The sequence below is a fragment of the Raphanus sativus genome, chromosome 4 (assembly GCF_000801105.2).
Source record: "Raphanus sativus cultivar WK10039 chromosome 4, ASM80110v3, whole genome shotgun sequence".
Classification (NCBI taxonomy): domain Eukaryota; kingdom Viridiplantae; phylum Streptophyta; class Magnoliopsida; order Brassicales; family Brassicaceae; genus Raphanus; species Raphanus sativus.
In genome coordinates, this window is record NC_079514.1 from 12,560,204 (window position 1) to 12,577,167 (window position 16,964).

The 16,964-nt window shown below is 36.8% G+C and overlaps 1 protein-coding gene across 1 annotated transcript; it reads left to right on the top strand.

Annotated features, from left to right (window-relative positions):
• Nucleotides 1-1,309: 1,309 nt before the first annotated feature.
• Nucleotides 1,310-8,054, top strand: LOC108854443 (ABC transporter B family member 19). Its single transcript, XM_018628008.2, has 10 exons — nt 1,310-1,871; nt 1,973-2,027; nt 2,296-2,471; nt 2,701-2,901; nt 3,206-3,465; nt 3,562-3,878; nt 3,969-4,192; nt 4,273-5,092; nt 5,178-5,419; nt 6,637-8,054. The coding sequence occupies exons 1-10, from the start codon at nt 1,617-1,619 to the stop codon at nt 7,843-7,845; spliced, it is 3,759 nt and encodes a 1,252-aa protein (XP_018483510.1). The 5' UTR covers nt 1,310-1,616; the 3' UTR covers nt 7,846-8,054.
• The last annotated feature ends 8,910 nt before the right edge of the window (nt 8,055-16,964 follow it).

Consider the following 16,964-nt stretch of genomic DNA (forward strand, 5'->3'; position numbering starts at 1 on the left):
GAAAAAAAATTAACACTAAAACATCAAATTTGGTGTCATGGTTGGAGTTGCTCTAAGAACGAATAAAAGAATAACAGATGTGATTATCATTTCTACATTTTTATTTCTAAGTTGATAATGAATTAGACCATAAAGAATGAAAAAGAAGAGAAATAAAAAAAAACTATTTCCTATAAATGATAAATCTGTATCAAAAACACATTGTTCTTTATTTTTGGGTCACCATTCATAGATGATATCAAATTTAAAGAAAGAAGAGGAAATGGCTATATTCATTTGGTCACCATTTTTTTTAAACGTCTGAATCGATTATTATCGAATAATTATGCTATTACAACGATGAGAATATTACAAAGACGATTTTACAGCCGACAATTCTACCACCATGTGAGAATACACGCCTGACTACACCACTCTGAGCCGTAAAAAGGATGTGTGATGATAATGATACATTATCAAGTGGTATAAAATGGTCTATCACATAAAAATGTATTTAGAGTAAATGAGTAATGTTGATGAAATTGCTGCTAGCCATTTATCTGCACTTTTTGAGACTTTCAAGCTTCAAATATGGACTATATGTTATGGATACTCTTTCCAATATTTTGAAAACATAATTCATATAGATATTAGAATATACATAAAAGAGTAGAAAGGATAAACTTTTTATTATTATTGATGTCGACTCATAGACATTATTAAACTTGTGGAAATATAGTTTTTCTTTTTCACATGGAAAGAAACTTAGTTAAGGGATTAATGGTCCACCACAAGTTGTCAAGTTCATCCGCTTGTAGACTATGGCAAAGTTTATAATTTAGTTTAAAATAGTTGCTGATGTTATATAAATGGTCTATTAGAAAGGAAAGAAGCTGATGAAGTCTCATAAGAGAGATGGTAGACCAGCCAAAAGGAAATATACGGTTGAATGGGACAATGGCATATTTGTTAAAAACTATCTTAACTTTGTATTTAAAAACAACTAATTGAATTAAACCAAACTTGAATTTGTTTTCAAAACTATAAGTTGAATATGTAATTATTTTAAGGAAGCTACAAACTATAATATATACAAAATGTATCAATTAATTAAAATCTTAGTAACTAATAATATCAACTGGCCTTATTTTCACTAATTTTTCTGCTTACTAGCTTTAGATCTCCACACTAATTACCAGCTAGGATACCGTCCCCAGTCCACGAGCACACACATAGAGAGAGTACATACGAATCTCTCTTATCTCATTTCTCAATGCTCTCGTAGTCTTTGACCACTGGTCTTCTTCAACAGTTGTGCTCTCTCTCTCTCTCTCACATCTTCTTCTCTATATATACACATAACACCTTCCTCTCCACACTCTCATTCTCTCTCCATCTTTTTAATTTCATCACTCCCAAACAAGACTCCAGTGCAGAGTTCTCGAACTCACAAAACTATTGTCAGTTTTCTTCTTTCGAGACATTTTTATTCAAAACATTATTTATCTCAGCTCTGGATCTCTCCTCCATTTTTACCAAATGACCTCGTTTTCTCTCTGAGCCAACTCGTCTCTTGACTCGCTCTAACTCAGTACCTTCCTTCCCTCTCCTCACTCCACAACTTCTGATCCACAAAAATGTCGGAAACAACAACGGATGCGAAGCCGGTTCCACCAGCGGAAGCCGAGAAGAAGAAAGAAGAGAGCTTACCGTTCTTCAAACTCTTCTCCTTCGCAGATAAATTCGATTACCTCTTGATGATCACCGGCACTCTCGGCGCCATCGTCCATGGCTCATCCATGCCTGTCTTCTTCTTGCTCTTCGGTGAAATGGTTAACGGATTCGGCAAAAACCAGATGGATTTACACCAAATGACACATGAAGTCTCCAGAGTAAAAAAACCTTTCCCTCTTTTTAACTCATTTAATAAATTTAAAAAAAACAGATCTAAGATCTGATCTGTTATTATGTTCTGTCTTTAAAAAAACTGCAGTATGCTCTGTACTTCGTCTACTTGGGTTTGGTCGTTTGCTTCTCTTCATACGCAGGTAACAAAAAATTCAAACTTTCTTCTTCTTCTTCTTTACACTTCAATCAATAAATTTGATAGGATCAAAAAATTCAATCTTTAATTAAGAAAAAAAAAAGAAGAAGAGAGGATAAACGGAGTCCACGTGATTCATTCATGGACTCTTACTTTGTCCGTATCCGTTAAGCCGTCATCAAATCGCCATCTCTCTCTCACATTTATTACGCTTCGGAAAAAGAAAGATTCTGTTTTTTATTTTTATTTTATTAATCATGGAATGAATACAGAGATTGCATGTTGGATGTACTCTGGAGAAAGACAAGTAGCTGCGTTGAGGAAGAAGTATCTCGAAGCTGTTCTGAAACAAGACGTTGGTTTCTTCGACACCGATGCAAGAACCGGTGACATTGTCTTCAGCGTCTCTACCGATACTCTTCTTGTTCAAGACGCCATTAGCGAGAAGGTAAAAAAAACTAAAACTTTTTTTATTAGGGTTTTGTAACTTGATGATTAAGAAGGAAGCCCTTCCGTAACTGTACGAGACATGTTCTTGTGTTATTACCCGCGGGTCCCATTTCTATCCCGAACAATCTCAATCAGAATTACTGTCCGGTTTACGTTAGCAAACCGGATTGGGTGCATGTTAGCGATCGCGAAGTTAACGTGCGCGTTAAATTTTTCTTTTTTCTCAGGTTGGGAACTTTATACATTACCTGTCGACGTTCTTGGCGGGGCTTGTGGTTGGGTTTGTGTCAGCATGGAGATTAGCTTTGTTGAGTGTGGCGGTGATTCCCGGAATCGCTTTCGCCGGCGGTTTATACGCTTATACGCTCACCGGAATCACTTCCAAGAGCCGCGAATCTTATGCTAACGCTGGCGTTATAGCCGAGCAGGTAAATAAAAAAAGATCTTTAACTTTTTCATTTTTTAGAAATGATTTTTAATGACCACCACCTGTTCGACGTAATGCTTTCTACTGTTCTTAGGCTTGCTCTTTGTACTTGATCCCTCTATAATCATTATGTTTCTCTTCCTTCTCTTTCAATCCATCAAGGACTTAAACAGTGATGTTAACTAGTAATAATTAACCTTTGAATTTTTCACTTTTCTTTGGTCTAATCTTAAGTCAAATCATTATTATTGTTATTTTCTGATTAAAATAGATTTTTAACTTTTTTATTGGGTTGAATATTACAGGCAATTGCTCAAGTTCGAACTGTTTACTCTTATGTTGGAGAGAGCAAGGCCCTGAGCTCGTATTCTGATGCCATTCAGTACACGCTTAAGCTTGGTTACAAAGCTGGGATGGCTAAAGGATTGGGTTTAGGATGTACTTATGGGATAGCTTGTATGTCATGGGCTCTTGTGTTTTGGTACGCTGGCGTTTTCATCCGGAGTGGAACAACCGATGGAGGAAAGGCATTCACTGCTATCTTCTCTGCCATTGTTGGTGGAATGTAAGAAAACGGAACATGAAACTGTGTTTTTTTCTTCTTTCTATAAAGGTGTTTTTTTTTTGTTAATCTTGTTTTGTTTTTTTTGTTGTTTTTTAGGAGTTTGGGACAGTCTTTCTCCAATCTTGGGGCGTTTAGTAAAGGTAAAGCTGCTGGTTTTAAGTTGATGGAGATTATAAACCAGAGACCGACGATAATCCAAGACCCGTTGGATGGGAAATGCTTGGACCAAGTTCGTGGAGACATTGAGTTTAAAGATGTGACCTTTAGCTATCCTTCACGTCCTGATGTTATCATCTTCAGAAACTTCTCTATTTTCTTCCCTTCTGGGAAAACTGTGGCTGTGGTTGGTGGTAGTGGCTCTGGGAAGAGTACTGTTGTTTCCCTCATAGAAAGATTCTACGATCCAAACAACGGTAACTTGAACATAAAACTATCTCTTTCTATCAATGTATTTGGCTAGTTACTGGATCATAGTAACTTTGTTTTTTTTTTTTGATGAGCAGGGCAGATTCTGTTGGATGGTGTTGAGATAAAGACGCTTCAGTTGAAGTTTTTGCGTGAACAAATCGGGCTTGTGAATCAGGAACCTGCGCTCTTCGCCACAACCATACTAGAGAACATACTCTATGGTAAACCAGATGCAACGATGGTTGAAGTTGAAGCAGCTGCTTCTGCTGCCAACGCGCATAGCTTCATTACGTTGCTTCCTAAAGGCTACGAAACACAGGTATCATCACTGTTGACTGATGATCTGTCTAAGAATATGTCATGACCTTTTGTTTTTCTTGTTTATGTCTATACAATTAGGTTGGAGAAAGAGGTGTTCAACTCTCAGGTGGGCAGAAGCAGAGAATAGCAATTGCTAGGGCGATGTTGAAAGATCCAAAGATTCTTTTACTAGATGAAGCTACAAGCGCTCTAGATGCTAGCTCTGAGAGCATTGTTCAGGAAGCTTTAGACAGAGTCATGGTGGGGAGGACCACCGTGGTTGTTGCTCATCGTCTCTGCACCATAAGAAACGTTGACTCCATTGCTGTGATACAGCAAGGCCAAGTTGTTGAAACCGGAACACACGAAGAACTCATTGCCAAAGCCGGTGCTTACGCATCCCTCATCAGGTTTCAAGAGATGGTTGGCACTCGAGACTTCTCAAACCCGTCTACACGTCGCACCCGTTCCACCCGTTTGAGCCACTCCCTGTCGACGAAATCACTCAGCTTGAGATCAGGAAGTTTGAGGAACCTGAGCTACTCGTACAGCACTGGAGCGGATGGTCGGATAGAGATGATCTCAAATGCAGAGACGGATAGAAAGACTCGAGCTCCTCAAAACTACTTCTACAGGCTTCTCAAGCTTAATGCACCGGAATGGCCTTACTCAATCATGGGAGCAGTTGGCTCGGTTCTTTCTGGTTTCATTGGTCCAACGTTTGCCATTGTCATGAGTAATATGATAGAAGTCTTCTACTACACTGACTATGATTTAATGGAGAGGAAAACAAAAGAGTATGTGTTCATCTACATAGGTGCTGGTATCTATGCAGTGATCGCCTATTTGATCCAACATTACTTCTTTAGCATCATGGGAGAAAACCTCACGACAAGAGTAAGAAGAATGATGCTCTCAGGTATATATCAAAGTCTCAACTTATACTACTGAATATATCGGTTCAATTTTCTAATTGTTTTGGTTTCTTGATTGTTCTTTATTAGCTATCTTGAGGAATGAGGTTGGTTGGTTCGACGAGGATGAACACAACTCGAGCCTGATAGCTGCACGGTTAGCCACTGATGCAGCAGATGTTAAATCTGCCATAGCCGAGAGAATCTCAGTGATACTGCAAAACATGACTTCACTTCTCACATCCTTCATTGTTGCCTTCATAGTAGAGTGGAGAGTTTCTCTTCTCATCTTAGCCACGTTCCCACTTCTAGTTCTTGCCAACTTTGCTCAGGTAAACAAATATTATCTTTCAGTCTTAAATTTTTATTTTACAACTATATGCATCAAATCATAAAACTTAAATTAAGTAAATATTTTATAAATTTTGTGAGTTTTGTTGGATCAATGGGAATCTTGCATTCACCATTATGATCTCCAGAAAAAACGACAAAAGGCCAGTTTTTTCTATTTTATTTTATCTCTCTTTTTTTGCAAAAGTTCAAAACTTTATAGAACATGGCAACACATCCACTGCCTCTGCACGTGCTTCTTCACTGAGTGCATTTATTTTTACAATAATAATCATAAAAGAATTATTAAGTTTCTTTTTCTCTCCTTTTTGAGAATAGTGTGAGGGTCAAGATCATGGAGCCCTCACATCAATGAATGTGGAAAATAGTAGACTTGTATTTAATCTCTGGGCATCTGTGAAGAATATTTATTATATAGTTTCTATTGGTAGTACGGCCCATACATAGATAACAGTGTTCACGAAAATAGCTAAGATTCCTCTGTCTTTTATATCTCTCTCTTCTTGCTTTACTTTTGCTAAATCTTTCCTACTTTAAGCTTTCACACTTACTCAACTCTGAACTCTGTTCCCACTCTTTTATTATTCAATTCTTTTGCCCATAAACCCCATTTTTCCATAAATTACACTAAAATCCAAAAAACCTGCAACTTTTCTTTCATCCAAGAACCAATTATTTACAGACATTGTGTAAGAAGAAACCCTTTTTTTCTCTTTTTCTTGCTGTTGTTTTCTCCATTGGTCAAAGTTCTTGTCTCAGCTTTTTATTTACTTATCCCAGTTGTGTATGTAAGTGTCAGAGTGTCAGTATTTAACAGTCAGCCAATGGTCAATGTTTCTTGTTTGGTAGTTTAGGTTCTGATTTTTTTCTTTTTTGGTTTTTACTAACTGGCAAGCTTCAGAACTTTGCTTAGATATCACCAAAATGATTTCAAATCTCCATAAGATTTTTCACCCGTGATGTAATTATTAGTTGAAAAAAACACACAAGGACAGATATACGATGTAATTGCACTATAATTGATGGGATTGACGTCTTGCATATGTGATTAACTGGATGGTTCTGCAATATTGTTTTACCAGGGACTTAACAAATGATAAAGAAAGTGGAAAAAAACAGGACATGAGATTTAGACTTCCTTTTAGTAGAAATTTTACCATCTATAGTTGTTCTGATGCATCAGTGTGTGTAATTGCAGCAACTATCTCTGAAGGGTTTTGCGGGAGACACAGCCAAGGCTCATGCAAAGACTTCAATGATTGCTGGTGAAGGAGTCAGCAACATTAGAACCGTAGCAGCCTTCAATGCACAAAGCAAGATCCTCTCTCTGTTCTGTCACGAACTCCGTGTCCCTCAGAAAAGAAGCTTCTACAGAAGTCAAACCTCGGGTTTCCTCTTTGGCCTCTCTCAGCTTGCTCTCTATGGATCCGAGGCTCTAATCCTCTGGTACGGTGCCCACCTTGTGAGTGAAGGCAAGTCAACCTTCTCCAGAGTGATTAAAGTCTTTGTGGTTTTGGTCATTACCGCAAACTCTGTTGCTGAAACTGTCAGTCTTGCTCCTGAAATCATCCGTGGAGGTGAAGCTGTTGGTTCTGTTTTCTCGGTCTTAGATAGGCAAACCAGGATTGACCCGGACGACGCTGATGCTGATCCGGTCGAGACAATCCGTGGAGACATTGATTTTAGGCATGTGGACTTTGCTTACCCTTCAAGACCGGACGTCATGGTGTTCAGAGATTTTAACCTCAGAATCAGAGCTGGACATAGCCAAGCTCTTGTCGGGGCCAGTGGCTCGGGGAAAAGTTCTGTGATCGCAATGATCGAGCGGTTTTATGATCCCCTTTCCGGAAAAGTCATGATTGACGGCAAAGACATCCGCAGGCTAAACCTAAAATCCTTGAGGCTCAAAATAGGTCTTGTTCAGCAAGAGCCTGCTCTTTTCGCAGCAACCATCTTCGACAACATTGCATATGGGAAAGATGGTGCGACTGAGTCCGAGGTTATTGAGGCTGCTCGAGCAGCAAACGCTCATGGTTTCATCAGTGGTTTGCCGGAAGGTTACCAAACTCCAGTGGGTGAAAGAGGAGTGCAGTTATCAGGTGGACAGAAACAGAGGATTGCAATAGCGAGAGCAGTGCTCAAGAACCCTACTGTGTTGCTTCTTGATGAAGCAACAAGCGCACTAGATGCGGAATCGGAATGCGTGCTGCAGGAAGCTTTGGAGAGGCTCATGAGAGGCCGGACCACCGTGGTAGTTGCTCACCGTTTGTCGACCATAAGAGGGGTTGATTCCATTGGTGTGATTCAAGATGGGAGGATTGTGGAGCAAGGAAGCCATTCCGAGCTCGTTAGCCGACCAGAGGGAGCTTATTCAAGGCTGTTACAGCTTCAAACACATAGGATTTGAGCTTATTTAAGGCTGTTACAGCTTCAAACGCTTATGATTTGATGATGATGGATTTAAGAACAAAAGTTGGCTTGTATAACTCTTATCAAAACTTTAATATGGGAGCTTTCTATGGACTATAATGCTAATATGAATAGGTGTAGATAATGAAGCTTTTGAGTGTTATGAAATTCTGTAAGGTTTCTCTTTTAATTTGAATTTTGCCAGAAGTTTATATATAATGCTTATGTGCCCTTTCTGGGACATGAGGCTAATCTATGTTTAGCTATGTTGTTAACTTGTGCCTCAGGGAAATATCTTGTCCTATATGCTGGTTCATCAATATCTGGCAGAAACGTTTGGACCGTAAGTAGTCGTGGTCGGAGATGTTGTGAGTGGTTTGATAGGGCATGGTCCGATCCGGTCAAGCTCTCTTAGAGTGATGGGTCCATGATTAACCATCAAAAATATAAAAGAAAAGAATGAAACTTCTGAGGCTCAAAAGAATTTGTCACATGTCTCAGAAATGTTCACGACATAACAATTCATATCTTTCTGTGACAACTTGGCTGCAAATTGTTTGACAGTAAATCTGGTGTTTCCACGAGTATACCATATGTCACGTTCTCGACAGATGATAAGTTAGCTAGTATTTTCACTAAAGTTTTCGGTTTGTGCAAGCACAAATTTTATATTGGGATTGGGTGTATGTGCCTAAATGAAAAGATACCACGAAATCCTCAATAATTATACGTGTATATTTCTCACGTGTTATTGGTATACAATACATTTCTATAAATGTAAACTTCTAGAATGACTAGAAGAGATTAGGTTAGATACGTAGCATGTAGATATATAAGTGTTTTGCAGTTTTTCTTAAATAGATTAATGCAACTTATCAGTGCTTGAGAGCGCTCAAGAGCAAACAAGATTTTTAGAGCTCACCACTAACCCAAGACTTAGTTGGTTTCAAATATGGTATTGTAGATACTAGATATATCTTCCATTGTTGGGGTCATGATAAAAGAAAGGATGTACTTGATTCATTTCCTTTTCTCGTTATATTTTTTCGCTGGTGTGTGGGTGTACATAAAGTTTCAATAATTACATGAAAAGAAAAAGAAACTAAAGAACCCAACTGTAAAGCGTTTCAATCTTCTTATTCTACAAATTGGATCTCTTTGCTTTTATTTGCTTTGCATGTGGTTTTCTAAATCTTCTTTTAAGATAAAGACCATATCTTATTGTAATTTTTTTTTAATTTTCATTCAACACATACGTTAAAGATAATATTTCTTTTTAACTTGCGTAGTTATTTTCATATTGGAATTGAAATTAATTAGAACACTGAACCAAGCCACATAGAATAAAAGCATATCACGCGAAAGTAATGAACACTTCAGGAAAAGCTGAATCCAGTTATGAATTTTATGAAAAGTGTTAATGTGTTAGTGTTATCATTACAACTTTTAAATAAAGAAATAAATCGAACATGAAAAGCAGCATTGGAAAGGTGTAGCATGTCCCCACTGACTGACACACCTCAAGTATGTTCACTTTACAGTAGTATGTGTATGTGCGTATTTTGTTTATTTCCTACAGGTATAGCTGTAGAGAGAAACGTGGAGAACACTAGTTGTGGAACTTATTATGATCGTATTATGTATTCAATGAGCAAGTCAGCAAACAATGAATTATGTATTTTAACAAAAAAAACCAAAAAAGGGAAAAGAGGCAAGAAGAATGAAGAATGAAGAATGAAGAATGAAGAATGAAGAATGAAGAAATTATTTTAACATTCACCCTTGCGTCACCATTGAAGTTCTCACAATAAGTCCCAGGGGGTGGTTTGATGTCTTTTAGTACCAATTTCTTTCGGAACCGTTTCACTTTAGGTTCTTTATTCTTTTGTTTCCTTGGGTGTTGTAGTCCACACTATTTAAAATAGATGATACTAATCAATTTGAGTTTTATGGAAAAAGGAAAAGAGAGATGTTTTGCTTAATTACATAATATGTGTGATAATTTTCTTTGAAATACTTATGCAATTATACTTTTGGGCCGAATGAATATTTCATATTTTAAATTTACTATTTGTAATTTGCTCCATATATAACAGATAATCTTACTTGTATCCGTATTTTCCAATCTGATGAGCTACAGGCTAATATTATACTGTTATGATTTTGGTCTAGAGTTGATTCCAATATTACACTGTTTTGATTTGATCCTTCATGCTAAAGCCTACCCACAATTCACCACGGTTCAAGTTTGTGCCTGTGGCATGAACAACCTCGAACCTGCTCATCTTTGCAACGTGCTAATTTGTCTAAAGTCTGTCTAAAGCAGGCTAGTTTAAAGGAAAACTATTCGGAGATGTAGTTATTTTTATTTACTGATGGATATATGTAGGGAAAAATGATATATGTAGAGAAAAAGTGTTGAGTTTTTTTGGTTTTTATGCAGAAAATCTTTCCTTTTTAATTGTATGAGGAGAAGGCAGACAATCTCCCAATATCAACAATGTCACTCGTTGTATTATTCATATTTTAGCAAACAGTCCATTCATGTATATCTCTATCAGTCATCTCAAAACATCATATCAATCAGTTTAGGACATTACCACACAGAGGCGGACCCATGTGAAGAGGTGTGGGTTCAACTGCACCACAAAAAAATAAGAAGATTTAGTATTTGTAACCCATAACATAATTACATCACAGCGAAGTTGGTAAGAAACTTTACTACTGTACCCCCAAAACCAGAGTTCGATTCCCTCCTGAAGCACCTTTGACCCTAAAGATATTTTTTGCTGGGACCGCCATTGTTACCACATCTCTTTTTATGTTACGAGTTACATATATAATATAATTATAATACTTGACTAGTTTTCGATGATCCCTATTAAAATGTAAAATTTATAAAGAAAGTCATGCTAACCAAGTGAGTTATGACGCTATATGTGTTACTTGTTAGTGAGTACGATGTATATATATATATTATCACATGTTTAGAAAAATTTAGCAAAATCGTTTCCTGTTTTAAAACAATAATTTTCGAACACTAAGAAATAAATTCAAAAGACTCAGTTCCAACGAAGTTTAACCATAAGAGAAAAAATCAACAAAGCGAAACCTAAACCCGAAATACTCATGATCATAGTGTAATAAAACTAGTTAGTACATTTTTTAAAAACCATTTTAATCAAGTATATCTTTTTTTTTTTGAGCAACAATCAAGTATATCTAAAATTTTAAATTTATAAGGAAGACCGAAAACCAACCCACTTTTTACCACATAAATTTTTTATATCGGAGTTAGAACTTTTCAGCTGCGAACTCAATTCCAAGATCAATATGAACTTCTTCAGCTCATAAGAAACTTAATCGTAATGTTTTTTGAAACTAACTTAATCGTAATATTATTGAGAATAATGCATTTTCTTTACCAGTAACAATTCATTTTAGATAATTCGATGATTATCTCAAGTTATCATGCGATCAAATCCAATTAACAAAAGAACAAGATGAAACATGTAAGCTTCAAAAAAAGAAAGATGAAGCATGTTTGATGTGATAGATCAACATGTAAAAGAGAAAAAGGTTCCAAAGAGTGATAGAAATGGGCCAAATGGCTATAAAGCTAAAAGTTTCAAGCATAATTTTTATATATAATATTTCGTAAAAGACTTATATTCTTTTATATCAAGGTAATATTTTTTAGGTAAAAAAGAAATGATTTTACCTCTTTCCTAGAGCTCAAACAATATAAATAGCTCGTGTTGACGATGCTTTCCGACGGTTCGTAGATGGGTTCGTGTGGAATAGTTTTGGGGTTTCAAGCATGAGGGAAGAGATCTCGATCTACTTGGATCGATCGATGCTCTCCCCAAAAAGAATAAGCTATGGTCGTGAAGAGGTGAGCAGCGTAGGTGTACGCGCGCGGGTGATCGGTGAGATGATGGCTCTGCAACGGTGGTAGGTTTCTCCGGCGGTGGCTCTTTCGGCGGTGGCGTTCCAGATCGGTCTTGGGATTCGGGTCGAAAACGAGTTTCGACTGTCGGTGGATCCGAGTCGGCGAATTGGGCCGTGGGCCCTTTTTTCTTTTGTTATTGCCCATGTGTGGTCTTGGGCTTTAGTGTATGTTCTACTTGTATGTGGGTTTTGTCCCTAAACTTACCTATGAGCTTTTATATAATTTTAATTTGTGGAAGAAAAAAACAATATAAATAGTTAGTCTTAGGCCTGGGCATATTATCCATAGTCCGGACCCGAACCGAACCCGAACCCGAACCAAAAAACCCGAACCCGGTCGGTTATGGATCCTTCAAAATACCCGATCGGTTTTGATATGTTGATACTTTGGTTATCGGTTACGGGTTCGGTTTAATCCGAAACCCGAATTAAAATCTGAAATAACCAAAGTGTATTGTATTATATAGATAAGTATATACATGTATGAATGTATTATACGATTTAAAGTTTTCGACAATTACCAAGAACCACGCTTTGTTATTTCCGAAATTGCTATCATCATTCATAAGCGTAGGGGCGATTCCTTTTCTTTCTATTTTCGAAAACCTAATCGTTGTTCCCTATTAAAATCGAAGGTGTTTGATTGAAGATTGATATGTTCACAATCAAAAATTGGAAATTCTCTCTATCTCCTCCATCTTTGATTTCGAGAACTCGATCCCAGGTATTGAGAAATCGATCAGAGTCTTATGTATTCATATCAATACAATACTTGTTTGATGTTTTAATTGATACATCATACATGTTTGTGAGTTGATGTGATTCTATCTTCTGTGTTCATATCTAGTCTTGTTTGCGGTTCTAATTGATACATGTTTGTGACTTGATGCGATTCGAGCTTCTGAGTTCATATCTAGTCTTCTATGTTGATAGAGTTATAGTTTTAGCTTAGTTGAATATATAACTGATTTTTCTTAACTTGTCTCAGATGGATTCATCATCAACTCCTAACCTAGTTGAACTTGACAATGAAGAAGAAGAATTTCCTACTCCTGATAGTGGAGGCAAACGTAAAGAATCCTCTGGTCCTACTGAAGCAACATAAGATGGAAATAAAGTTGCAAGTATTCTTCCTCCGAGGTCTAAGATCTGGGGCCATTACACAAGGACAAAGGAAAATCGTAACATATGCATTTGCCATTACTGCAAAAAGAAGTATTGTTGCAAGTCAAAGTCAGGAACATCAAACTTGATGAAGCATCTCACCGTATGTAAACAATACTTTGCGTATTCAGACGGCCAAAGCTCTACTCAACAAGTCATTGACGAAGAAGGCAATCTGGCGGATGCGAAAGTCAGTGAAGAAACTTTCAGAGAAGCAACCAACGAGATGATGGTGATAGGGGAGTTACCATTAGCTTGGATAGAAGGTGTGGCTTGGAAACACTTCTGTAACAAGGTATGAGAGTCTACTAATATAAAAATATCTTATGAACCGTATGCTGTTAACTAGTATCTAACATTATATGTTATTTATGCAGATGAGATTACCGAATCCTGTGTCAAGGAGATCATCAACCAGAGACATTGTGAAGATGTATCTGAAGAGGAAGGATGCTATGAAGAAGTGGTTTAAAGCAAACAAGCAAAGAGTATCCATCACTACTGATATTTGGGTGGCTCAAGTAACCCGTAAGTTCTTCAATTTAAATGTCTCTATTTTTTTTTTTAATTTTGAACTGATCTTAATATCTCTGTTAATTTCGAACTTATCTTAATATCTCTGATAATTTAGCTATATGGGGAGGACAGTTTGGAAGGGAAAGAAATGTATGACTCTGTGATGAGTGTGTTGCGGAGTTTGTTTAAGGAGTATAGTGAAAGACATGGGAGAGCATCAGGTGGGCAGGCCGATCAAGCTACTGGCAGTAACACTCAATCATCTCAGAGTTCTCGTCAACTGTCCATGATAACACCCGATTCAGTTGATGATGGTATAGGTTATAAGAGGATTGACAGAAGGTACAAGTCAATGCTAAAGCAGATTGGAGTGAAAGAGAAGCGGGATGAACTGGATGTGTACTTGAAAGAAGAAGTTGAGAATCCTGATTTGATGCCTGGTGTAGAGTATGATGTTCTTTCTTACTGGAGGAGAAACTGTACCAAGTTCCCAATACTGTCACAGATTGCAAAGGATGTTCTTGCAATCCAGGTTTCTTCTGTTGCATCCGAGAGTGCGTTCAGTACTAGTGGAAGGATCATAGACCCATTTAGAAGCTGCCTTACTCACTTCATGGTTGAAGTACTGATGTGTACCGATCAATGGTTGAAGCAGGACATTCATTGTGACTCAAAGGTGGTTACAAATGAAGAAATCCTTGAGAGCATTGAAGAGCAAGAAAAAATTGAAAGAGGTATGTCATCTTACTTGTCTGAATTTGCTTAAATTTGATTTGTGTATTGATCTGCCTCTCTATGTCTTTTGATCAGAGGAATTGATGGTTTATCAGGAGGAGTAAGCTCGTCCAAGTTCTTTCCCACAAGCTGGTTCCAGTTTCTGTTTTTTTTTTTTCGGTGATGTTCTTGGTTGGTTACTTTGATGTTCTCGGTTTTTTAGTTGTCTTGTTGTTGTTGTTGTTGGTTCTGTTTCATTTTGAAAACTTTGCATTGCGGCTAAGAATTGATCGGTGTATGTTTTGTTTCTTTTTCAAATATGGAATGAAAATTTCAGTTTAATTATTTATAACCTTGTTCTTTTTTTTTGTCATCTTTATAACTTTGTTCCTTTACCTATATTTCTGACATTAATATTGTTATTTACAAACACTTTGACCCATTCAGTCTCGAGTTATACAATTCAAACTTCAATTTTCAAAGTATGAAACCAATGAATTCTTTATAATTACTCTTTATAAAAGTGTTTCTCTATTCTTATATCACAACAAAAACCACCAAGAGCAGAAAATGATGCGCAGGTCAGCTATTTGGGAGCACTACACAAGAATAGAAGACAACCAAAACAACTGTATATGTCACTATTGCAACAATACTTTTCCTTGTATACCTAATGTTGGTACATCCACCCTCCATAAGCATCTTCAAAGCTGCAAAGTTTTCAAAGTATGTGTCTATGTGAAATGGTGACATGCTTGATATTCATTTTTTTTCGTTTATAATTTACATGTTTATATTTTATAACTTATTTCAGATCATGATATCCAACAGAGACAAGCAGGATGAACTAAAGTGATTTAAACTATGAGAATAATGGAGACTCGTTAGTATTGATTATCGGTATTGGTGTATTATTCGAACATTTTAAAATAATGGTGAAATGAGATTATGGTTGTCTATTTACTAGTTTATTTTTTTAATTTTACTTCGGTTAAATCCAAAACCGATACAGAAAAACCCGAACCCAATTGATATATGGTTACTTCAGTGTAAACCGAACCCAACCCGAAACCGATGTGTTATATCCGATCCCGATCCGAATGTAAGAATTTCTTAAAATAGGACCTATGAGGTATTACAAAAAAGAACCGATATCCGATATACCCGACCCGAACCTGAACGGGTACCCGAACGCCCAGGCCTAGTTAGTCTCTATGAAATTAAATTCTGAGTGGTGGAGTGTCTTTTTTTTTGTGCAAACGGAACTTCTTAATTAAATCAAATCAGGTTAACCGACCAGAGAACCTGTTTAACTACTGAGTCAGCTACAACATTGTTCAATCTATGGATAAATTTAAACTTGATAGACTTAATTGAAACATCTAGAAAGTAGATATCTCGGAGGACGCTACAGACTTCAAGATTCAGATCGGTTTTGTTGATGGTGTTGATCAGAATCTGGGAGTCTGAGAGCACAAGGATGTAATCCAGTCCACGAGTGAGAGCAGAGGTTATGACAGCACGAACCGCCATTAGGGGCGACAATACAAACGATAATGTCGCTGAGTGGTGTGAAAGAGATATCGAGTCATCAAAAACCCAACCAAACCCTGCAAAACCCGTAGTAAGGTTCCACGCTGCGTCAGTGTATACTAGACACACATCAAGAGGCGAAGGAGGTGGTTTAATTCTGATCAAGGGTTTCAGTGGTGGAGTGTCTATTAGAGACTATTTTACCACTAAAAATGTGATTTCTCCTATTTGCCGAGGTAAATAGTCAATTCCGAAGTAGAATTGAATCCGGATAGTAAATTGCCTACTAGACACTCCTTTACAATAAGACTAACTGTCCGTTGGTTAGTGTAATATATGCCATCTTGCAGTTATAAATTTCGGAATTAATCTCATCATGAAATCAAGACAACAATTACACAAAGGTTTTCAGTGCATGTACTGGTGTAGAGAGGGTTGCACGAAACGTGGTTTGACAATGATAAAATGTTTTGACTATTGCATTGCTTCTGCTTCACGAGAGGGTCCCGTGTCTGTCATTTGTGCGTCAACTCTTCCTGCCCTTTATCTCTTACAATTTTTTTTATCATGTTCAGTTGCTCACCTTTGTTTCTAAGAAAATGGTTTAATTTTCAAATTGAAATTCGAGACATCCCAACTTGTTTTCTTGTATAGTTCTCCACTTTCATTGAAATGGATCTCCTTTTGTGGTAGAAAAAGAGTCTTGCATTCTCTTCTTATAACCTATAAGTATAAGCCCATTAAATGTTATAAAATCATTGTGCGCTCATCCTCGCGGTCGCGGAATAGACGTGTAATTTGAACATGATCCTACATGGCCCTGCACCAAGAATTTTAGTAAGGTCTTAATAGAGGGCCTTATTTGGGTTTTTCAGGAAAGCTAAAATATAGCGCGGCTCAAGGGAATCAAATATCCATTATAGATATTAGGTTTATAACCAAACCAAAGTTTATGGAAGGTATTATCCATAATAGTTATGCTTCAAAAAAAATTCCCATAATGTAAATTCCTTAAAAATATAATATTAAAATTATGGGCAAATCTCTAAAATAGTACTTTTTAAGTTTTTATCACAAAATAGCACTCAAAAAATAAAATGACCAAAATATCACATTTTGTTTTGAAAATTTTCATTTTTATTTTTTATTTTTAAAAATTTGAATACATTCCTAAAACTCCACCCCTTAACTCTAAACCCTAAGTATTAGATTAATCAACCCAAAGGTTATAAATGCATA

What these genes read in the sequence shown, in the direction of transcription:
- LOC108854443 (XM_018628008.2), top strand. Translation starts at nt 1,617, where the DNA reads ATGTCGGAAACAACAACGGATGCGAAGCCGGTTCCACCAGCGGAAGCC. An exon ending in TGACACATGAAGTCTCCAGA is followed by an intron (nt 1,872 to 1,972) that starts GTAAAAAAACCT and finishes AAAAAACTGCAG; the next exon opens with TATGCTCTGTACTTCGTCTA. An exon ending in CTAAAGGCTACGAAACACAG is followed by an intron (nt 4,193 to 4,272) that starts GTATCATCACTG and finishes CTATACAATTAG; the next exon opens with GTTGGAGAAAGAGGTGTTCA.